The 10,454-nt window shown below is 37.0% G+C and overlaps 1 protein-coding gene and 1 long non-coding RNA gene across 2 annotated transcripts in view; one reads left to right on the top strand and one right to left on the bottom strand.

Moving 5' to 3' along the window:
• The window catches only part of bloc1s6 (biogenesis of lysosomal organelles complex-1, subunit 6, pallidin), a 3,633-nt gene extending 2,430 nt beyond the window's left edge, over nt 1-1,203 (top strand). Inside the window, exons 3-5 of the mRNA NM_001080697.2 lie at nt 456-543; nt 616-702; nt 810-1,203. Coding sequence (NP_001074166.2) covers nt 456-543; nt 616-702; nt 810-935 — 301 coding nt within the window. The 3' untranslated portion in view covers nt 936-1,203. The remainder of the gene's footprint in view (nt 1-455; nt 544-615; nt 703-809) is intronic.
• A 123-nt stretch (nt 1,204-1,326) lies between these two features.
• LOC141378777 (uncharacterized) lies at nt 1,327-10,195 on the bottom strand. Its single transcript, XR_012394114.1, has 3 exons — nt 9,979-10,195; nt 2,642-2,734; nt 1,327-1,733 (listed from the first exon to the last, which is right to left on the bottom strand). It is a non-coding gene; the product is annotated as an uncharacterized lncRNA (long non-coding RNA).
• Nucleotides 10,196-10,454: the final 259 nt, after the last annotated feature.

Here is a 10,454-nt window from a genome sequence, read left to right as displayed (position 1 = left end):
TAATATATAGTCACTGCAGGAACCCACGTATGTCTTATATAATATATAGTCACTGCAGGAACCCACGTATGTCTTATATAATATATAGTCACTGCAGGAACTCACGCATGTCATATATAATATATAGTCACTAGAGGAACTCACGCATGTCATATATAATATATAGTCACTGCAGGAACTCACGCATGTCATATATAATATATAGTCACTGCAGGAACCCACGTATGTCTTATATAATATATAGTCACTGCAGGAACCCACGTATGTCTTATATAATATATAGTCACTGCAGGAACCCACGTATGTCATATATAATATATAGTCACTGCAGGAACTCACGCATGTCATATATAATATATAGTCACTGCAGGAACCCACGTATGTCTTATATAATATATAGTCACTAGAGGAACTCACGTTTTATATAAGAACACTGTTATAATGTTATTTTCTAGACAAAATCAAGTGATCTTGCTTGATACTCTGGAGCAGGAAGTCACGAAATTCCGCGACTGCAACGCCATGATTGATCTGAACGCGCTGGTGAGTGTTTAACCGTGTGTTTTCTCATAAGATCCTCCTGTGTTGATCAAGCTCACCGCTGATGTGTTTCAGTTCACAGAGGCCAAAGTTTATCACAGCAAACTGGTGAATATTCGCAAGGAAATGATCGTTCTGCACGACAAGACCAGCAGACTGAAGGTTTGAGCATTCAGCTGAGATGCGTACAGTTTACAGCTATCACACTCTGTGTTTGTGAGCGGAAAACACACTGAAACATTTACACGTGTGTGTTTTACTGTGTGTAGAAGCGAGCGCTGAAGCTGCAGCAGCACAAACAGAAGGAGGAGCTGGAGAGAGAACAGCAGAGAGAGAGAGAGATGGAGAGGGAGAGACGGCTGACCGCTAAACCGGCCAAACGCACCGACAACTGAACACACACACACACACACACACACACAGAAATGGAGAGAGAGAGATTGCTAAACACACACGCAGACATACAGAACTAGAGAGAGATCACCAAATGCAAACGTCTGAACACACATCCACACCCATATGCAGGTGATTTTATCAGGATTAAACACACAGCTGCATCTCATATTTGGCTCTTATCATAAATCATCATCTGTGCGTTCTTCTCCAAATAAATAAATCTGATAATAATAATAATAAACCTGTAATAAAAGTGTTTGTCGTAACAATCTCCATACTATTAATCACCTTCATTACCAATGTTGTTAACTTAGACACAAATGTTATTTCAGCATAGTTTAGACATCATCATTATTAGTATTTTAATTGTTTTGATTTTTATATTTTATTGAATTGTGAAGCTGTGGATATATTAGTTTATAGATGTTTTGTTTACATTTTTATTAACCTTTACTGTACTTCAGTTTGGTACATCAAATTAAACTGAAGTGAAATAGGAAATGCTATTATTTTACTCTTGTTGTTTTATTATTTAAGCAACAAACATATTTTAATGATTGTAATGTTACTAAACAAAATAGAAATCTTAAAATAAGGTTTCATTTGTTATAATTTACATGATTAAATGTATAGTTTTACAGCAGATGTTCTGTAAACAAACCCTTTTCCCTGGAGTGTCATCATCTGAAATGACCTGCAGGGGGCAGCAGAGCATCATGGAATTGATCCTTGATCCAGATGTTCCAGAGGTGTGGCGCTGCTGCTGCTGGAGTCATCTGTGGAGCACATCATGCACGCTGGCGAGGGAGCGAGACAGAGATTCAGACAGACAAAAGTATATACATATACATATAGTATAATAATATATAAATATCGATATGCATATATAGTGTAATTAGCAATGTAAATATATCCATTTAGTGTATATTATTATTGGCAATATTTACATATGCATATAGTATAATTGGCAATATGTACATAGTATAGTTGGAAAATTTACTTATGCATATAGTATAAAAGGTGATATGTATATATATGTATAGTACAATTGTCATTATGTACATATGCATAAAGATTAATTGCCAAAACATATATATATACATATAATACCATGTGTATGTATATATATATATACACACACACACACGTATATATATGCAGACCAATTAGCTATATTTACATATACATATGGTATAATTGCCAATTTGTAAATATACTTTACATATAGTATCAATGGCCAATATATGCACATGCAAATAGTATAATTGGCAACATTTACATATGCATATAATTGCCCAATATATATATATATATATATATATATATATATATATATATATATATATATATATATATAATATAATTGCCAATATGTACATATTATATACATGCAGTAAAATTGCAACTATTTACATATACATATGCATGTAGTGTAATCAACAATATGTACATACACATATATGATAATTGCCAATGTTTACTTATTAATATGCATATTGTATACTAGGCAGTCTGTACATTTATATATAGTGTAATTGGAAATAGCTACATTTACATGTAGTATAATTGGCAATATATACATGTGCATGTAGTGTAATATGTACATATGTACACAGTATAAAATATGTCAATAATATAAATAATATAACCAAAGTACGTCATGGCAATAAAGTGAACTGAGAGAGAGAGAGAGAGAGAGACAGACATGCAGGCCTGGTTTCCGGGTGGTTTTGCGGGTGTCGTGCTCCTCCTTTCCGCGCGGGCGTTTCAATTTGCGTCTGTATTTAGATGTTTGGGCCTGAAGGAGAAAAACAAAACCTCAGACGCTGAGCACATGTGGAGGTGAGACTGGATAAACAGCTGTCTGTCTCTCTGTGTGTGTGTGTGTGCGGTCAGCAGGTCAGGCTGGGGCTTCTCTTATATAAGAGCTGGCGTGGTGTGGTGGGGGAACGGGTCTGGTCTGGTCTGGGTGGAGGTTTGTGTATTAGACACCAAACCCAAATATAGACCAGCGAGTTCTGCTCCACTAAAGAAACATCTGCTGCTGCTACTGCTGCTGGATAATGACTCTGAAAACACAGAACAGTACAGTCACACACACACACACACACAGACAGACAGACGGAGGAGACCTGACCGCCGTGTTGATCATGGTTGAACTGCAGGAAACAACACATCATCATTGCACAAAAACATTTCATATTTCATCAGCTCTCTAACTCACGCTCCAGTCTTAGAATAAACACCCCAAACAGTAAATCAGCTGTAAAATAGCACAGATAAAGTGGTTTATTTATATAGCACCTTTAAAAGAAGCATCTCAAAGTGCTTCACACACATACAAATATACATACAGGAATACACAAACACAAACTAGACAAAACAAAGCAGAGAGAAAACCCATTTACCCATTTACCCCTAACCCATTTTTTTTTTAAATCACAGGAAAGAAAAGCATTTTTGGAGTGACGTTATGGGTTAAACACAGTCATGCAACTGTTAATTAATGCTAACCCTAACAGTGATGGACATAAACATGCATGATGATATTGACCTCCTATTTAAAGTGCTGTACTGTGTTTACTCTAGTAAAGCTTATTGTTCTCTCCCAGCAAACAGAACGTTCTCAGAATGTTTTGATGTAACGTTCCTCTAACAGAATGTGTTTGTTTCATAATGTTCTCTGCAGGTTATTTTTACGCTGTTCTACCTTTAGCCAAAACATTCGTTGGACATTATGACCAGTGTTAGAAAGTAACCCAGAGTTTCCACAGAGCTGAAATGGAAAGTTCCTTAAAAACATGTATAGTTTAATTCTGAAGTAGCTGTATGAGACTGCTAGATTGCATCTGTCTGTCTGGTGTTTCAGTGTGTGTGTTTGTCGTTTCGTCTCACCTGTGGCTTTGTAATTTATAATGATATAAGAGAGTCTAAATTAAAGTAATGTGCTGAGCTGAGAAATGCAGCGGTCGGACGGGAGAGTAAATGTAGAAATGCAACTTTTGAAGTGGCAACAGCTGAAACACTCACTCACCAACATTTGATTAAACCAGAAAACCAAACCGTGTTATTAACAAACAGACAGAGAGAGAGAGAGAGAGACAGAGAGAGACAGAGAGAGAGAGAGAGAGAGAGAGAGAGAGACAGAGAGAGAGAGAGAGACACACACACACACACAGAGACAATGTTTAATATATTTATTTACATGTATTTAATTGTTTTATGGTGTGTTTACTGTATATATTTCTTTCCTTTGCTATGTTTAAATCATTATTATTGTTGTTATTTGTTCTCACTATTATTATTAATGTTGTTATTTTTGCTTTGGAAATTTATACTCATGTATGTCATGCCAATGAAGTGAATTGAATTGAGACACAAAGATATAAACCAGGGTTTCTGTAGGTTTCAGCAAGTTAAATTCAAGACTTTTTAAGACATTTTTAAGACCATTATGAATGACATTTTAGACTCATAAAGGGCTTTTATCAAGTTTTATTTGACTTATCAAAAATATATTATAATTTAAAACATTTAATAATACATTAATCATATTTTTTTTAATATTTTAGATATTTCTAAGCAAAATATTGTGTAAAACAAGCTCTACTTGTAGCCACATAATTTTTCCAACATGAACTTTCTTTAAAATAATAAAAAGACAGAAATGTTTTAAAAGTTTTCAAAACTATAATAAACTAAATCTGTGAACAACAGTCAGTCCAGGCGGGTGTCCTCAGCAGTAAACACATGGAGCACTTTTAAACAAATGTTATTATGAGGAAAATAATTAAACCATTATGACAAATAGAGTTAAAATGGACCTTTAAAGAAAGCTTACAGTTTTATTGAGGTGGATTGTTGCTGATTGTATGGGTTTTAGGCAGATTGAGTATACATGAACAAAGGAGAATTAAGACCTGTTTAAAAAATATAAGACCAACAGCACAATATTTCAGTACATTTAAGACTTTTTAAGGCCTAAAATTTTACCTTTGGGATGTAAGACATTTTAAGATTTTTAAGACCCAGCAGAAACCCTGTAAAGACACAATACCACAACAAAACATGAACCCTGAGAGCCTCATGTTAAGTGTATTTTTTATCATTCATATTAGCTGTATCGTCTGTTTTTGTTCCATTTTCAAGTATTTTTTTCTGTTTATTGAGTAATTTATTACTTTAATGATGTAAATATATTTCAATATATCTTTTATAAACTGCTTCAACAGCAATACTGTAAAAATAAAGTCACGATGACAATAGAACTGACATTTATCCATTCATTTTCATTTTCTTTTCAACTTAGTCCCTTTATTAATTTGAGGTCACCACAGCGGAATGAACCGCCAACTAATCCAGCATATGTTCTACGCAGTGGATGCTCTTTCAGCTGCAACCCATCGCTGGGAAACATCCATACACAGAATAAAACCGACAATCAAACAATAATATTTAACTGGAGAGACTGAACCCATCTGAATGAATGTACAGTGTAATGCATTTCATTTAATATTTATTATTGTTATTAATCAGTCGTTCATTCATATTCTGTTCAGCTTAGTCCCTTTATTTATCAGGCATTGCCACAGCGGAATGAAACGCCAACTATTTCAGCATATATTTTACACAGCAGATGCCCTTCCAGCCGCAACCCAGTACTGGGAAACACACATACACACTCATTCACACACACACTCATACACTAGTGCCAGTGTAGTTGATCAATTCCCCTATAGCGCATGTGTTTGGACTGTGGGGGAAACCGGAGCACCCGGAGGAAACCCACACCAACACGGGGAGAACATGCAAACTCCACACAGAGACACCAACTGACCCAGCCGAGACTCAAACCAGAGACCTTCTTACTGTGAGGCCACAGTGCGGACCACTGAGCCACAGTGTCACCTTTTTATTATTTGTCTATGTATATATAAAATATTCTAATTGTGTGTGTGTGTGTGTGTATGTGTGTGTGTGTGTGTGTGTGTGTGTGTGTGTGTGTGTGTGTGTGTGTGTATAATCCCTTTACTGTTTTATGTTTATGTAATCTGCGATGTGTTGGCAATACTTGACTAGTCATGCCAATAAAGCCATTTTGAACTGAACCGAATTCAGAGTAAGAGAGCTCCAATAACAGACAGGTTTGTTGTTGTTGTTGTTGTTGTTGTGTGTCGCTCAGGGTTTGTTGTGCGTCTCTCAGCGAGGATTTATTGACTTGTTTGTGCTGTGAGTGTGTGTCTGTGTGAGCAACCACAGGAGTGCAGAGCTGGTTAACACTGAACTCCAGCCAGACACGGAGGAGGAACGTGTGTGTGTGTGTGTGTGTGTGTGTGCGTGTGTTACTCCAGCCAGCGCTTTATTTATTTATCCGTCTGTCATCCATCCTGCTCACACTGCCTGAAAAACACACAACGCTTCTGTCTCTGTCCACTCATTTCTGGAAAGAAGGTCACCGGTGGACAACATGATTTAACCCTTAACTAGAACCTGCAGAACACACACACACACACACACACACACACTGTGATTTAATCCACCAGATGATGAAAACATTAGTTATGAACGCGTCAGAAAAACAGTGATGGGTTTCTATATATTTTCTAATCATTCAAAAGCCTGTAGTCAGTAATTTACAGTCAATATTTACACACTGACCCAGGCAGGACTCAAACCAGAGACCTTCTTGCTGTGAGGCCACAGAGCTAACCACTGAGACATTGTGACGCTTAACTGTGAATGGAAAAAAATGGAAATTACAAGATAAAAAGTTGAAATTTCTAAATATAAAAGTTATAATCATGACTCAAAATGTCAAAATCATATTAGTAAATCATAATTTCCAGCTACTAAGTCATAGTTTTGACTTTTTAAAATGATCCTTTCAACTCTGCGAGTAATTATTTTGACTTTTATCTCATAATTTTGACTTAGTAAGTCATAATTTCTACTTTTTATCTGATACTTTCAACTTTATAAAGTCAACATTTAATAATTTAATTATTGATGATTACAATGTCACACTTGATCACGCTCGGTTTCATTAGTTTATCTGTGCAGCTGAATTACACCAGTTGAGAGTGTGTGTGTGTGTGTGTGTGTGTGTCAGATAATCTCTGTACAACACACACACACACAAGCGTGGCCCCACACACACACGTCTGAACCCTGTGACCTCTGACGACTACATGTTGAATACAACACACACATGCTGAACACACAGAAGAGGACATGTGAACTACAGACGTGTGTTAAAGTCACACTCACCTGTGAACAAACACACACACACACACACACGTTTCAGAAATCCCTCATCACGCTGTGTTTTGTAAACAGGGGTTTTGTATATTTAAATACATCCGTTTATATTTAAGTTAAATGTAAGTGAATAATCTTGTGCTTCATGCGGCTCCATTTGCAGCTGGGTAAACTGGTTATTATTGAGTTCACACAGATCAGATGTTTGATGGATTATGATCGACTGTATTTGTGTTTGATTAACTGCTGTGAAGAGTGGATTTAGTATGTCATAATAATCATGAGTTACAGTCATATTTTTTTGGGGTATCATTGTCTCCTAGTGGTCAGCACGGTGGCCTCAAAGCAAGAAGGTCTCTGGTTTGAGTCTCGGCTGGGTCAGTTGGTGTTTCTGTGTGGAGTTTGCATGTTCTCCCCGTGTTGGCGTGGGTTTCCTCCAGGTGCTCCGGTTTCCCCCACAGTCCAAACACATGCACTATAGGGGAACTGATCAACTACACTGGCCGTAGTGTATGAGTGTGTGTGATTGAGTGTGTATGGGTGTTTCCCAGTACTGGGTTGCGCTGGAAGGGCATCCACTGTGTAAAACATGCTGGAATAGTTGGCGGTTCATTCCACTGTGGTGACCCCTGATGAATAAAGGGACTAAGCTGAAGAAAAATGAATAAACGCGAGTCCTGTTTTTGACTTGTCTCATAATTTCTACTTAAGTCATAATTTCGGCTTTTTATCTCATTATTTAGACTTTGCTATAAGTCATAATTTTGGTTTCCATAGGATTTCTAATCATTTTAACTTTATAAGTAATTGTTTTGTCTTTTATCTCGTAATTTTGACCAAGTAAGTGATAATTTCGTCGTATTTGTAATTGTCTATTTCGTATTATCTTGTATAAAGTGATCATTTTGACTTCATCTATCTAATAAATTCTACTTAAGTCATAATTTCGGCTTTTTATCTCATTATTTAGACTCTGTTAAGTCGTAATTTTGGCTTCCATAGGATTATTGAATGTTCTAGCTGTAAAATAACTCAGGTCATTCAGGATAGTGATATGGAGCTGTAATGCGCTCTACTTGAACTACTTTAGCTGTGCCTTTATTTGACAATAATGCACACCCAGCGTGTATTAATTATTCCTCAGTGTGTGGTCATGCTGGTACAGTGCAATAAGCAGATACTGCTGAGATCAAGGTTTAAAGATCCTCTGAAGTGCTCTAAAATGTGCACTTAATATTGGATGTTTACCATAATCTCAAGTGAAACATGGAGAGAAGGCGGGGCATATAATAGCTCCTCCTTTTTTATAAAAATCAGCCAATAGCATTGTGTTTTTCTCACAGCACTGCCAAGTGGGAGTGATTGACCTCAAGCATATCGAATGAAAAGCCAATAAAAATAAGGGGGCGGGGCATGTCAGACATTAGAGAGCATCTGATTGGTCAGAAGATTTGATGAGAAACTGAAGTATGAACAATCATTGATGCAGACAAACTGCAGCAGACTGAAGATGTTGACATCAGGTTTCCATCTTTTACGTGTAAATTTGGTCAGTTTTGGAGACTCTAGATTAAAGATGATTCAGTCTGAAATTCTTCCAGGAAGTTTCCAGGAGAGTTTTAGCAACCGAGTGTCTGTTTACTGGGAGAAACACTGAAATAATGTCAGATATTCATTAGTGTTGAACTCCACATCTAACAGACATCTGCTGATGAAGACGAAGATGAACAGAAGTCAATGCTGAAGGATGAAGATCAACACAAGGCCTCAGCATGACCTACATTTGGTTTCTGTGTATATACCGCGGTAAATAAAGCGCAGTCAGTGTGAATGCGGTCAGTGAGTGTGGGGTCAGCACAGAGTTTGTGTTTTTGTCTATTCTGGGTTTATGAACAGCATGTGTTGAAGTTCTTCTAACACACTCACTTCAGTGGCGATGACTAAACGTCCAGATGAGTTTTATTCTATTCATTCATTTCCCTTCAGCTTAGTCCTTTTATTATTCAGGGGTCACTACAGCGGAATGAACCGTCAACTGTTCCAGCATGCCCCTCCAGCTGCAACCCAGTACTGGGAAACCCCCATACACACTCATTCACACACACACACTACGGCCAGTGTAGTTGATCAGTTCCCCTATAGCGCATGTGTTTGGACTGTGGGGGAAACCGGAGCACCCGGAGGAAACCCACACCAACACGGGGAGAACATGCAAACTCCACACAGAAACACCAACTGACCCAGCCGAGACTCAAACTAGAGACCTTCTTACTGTGAGGCCACAGTGCTAACCACTGAGTCACCATGCCAACCCCAGATGAGTTTTATGTATACTCAAAAAGAGATTTTACACATTTTATAAACACGAAACTTGCAATAAATGCAAATAAAGACTTTTAAAAGTTTTATAATAAAGAAATTTAAGATAAAATGATACGAGTCAAATAATATTTAGTATTAAGCACAACATATTTATGTCAAAAGGAAATAAACCAGCCTGGAAATGGCCAAAACCCCTTTAAAACCAGGCTGTACAATACACCCAAATGTACTGTATGCTACGCTACAATAGATTTTCAAGCAAAACCAGCTTTGAAACTAACAAGAGCAGCATTGGAACCAGCAAAACCAGCACCAGAAACAAAATACCAGTGTTTAGGGTTACTACACTATTTCTGTCTAAAATCAAGTAAAAGAATCTCAATCTAAGAGAAAATCTATTATAAGTGGATAATGGACAAACTTAAGCCAAATAGTGGTATAATTAGCCTATATTTAACTTACTTATGTGGAAATGATAAGATTCTTGCTCTTGGCTGCTTCAACACTTTTGGTTCCTGCAAGCCTGCTTGATGTGTTATGGAAGTTTCTAAATGTGTTTTACTTGTCGAACTGATCAGTACATCTCATAACATTACCACAATTAATCATTTTCATCATTAATAGTCAGCGAGAACGCGCGTTTCGATCGCTAATTGGGTTTGTTTACATTCTGCTCTCCAAAATGGCCGACCATGCGAACAAGTCAGCCGACATAGGCCCGAGTACTTTTACACTAAACGTGATTCTGTTTGAAAATGTAAGGTGTGTTAACATAAGACAGTGGCATACAGATTTCTCAAGTATATTTGTCAAATGTGGTCTCTAATTTGAGGCTTTAAAAAAAATGTTGACAAGTTTTGGACAGACAATACTATTAAACTTGTTGTATTTGGAGTCTTTTGGAAAGCCTCTGAAAAGTGTGATATCATTTAATTAAT

The sequence above is a fragment of the Danio rerio genome, chromosome 18 (genome assembly GCF_049306965.1).
Source record: "Danio rerio strain Tuebingen ecotype United States chromosome 18, GRCz12tu, whole genome shotgun sequence".
In the NCBI taxonomy this organism is placed as follows: Eukaryota; Metazoa; Chordata; class Actinopteri; order Cypriniformes; family Danionidae; genus Danio; species Danio rerio.
The sequence above is the reverse complement of the archived record's forward strand: the minus strand, read 5'-3'. Positions and strand labels throughout refer to the sequence as shown.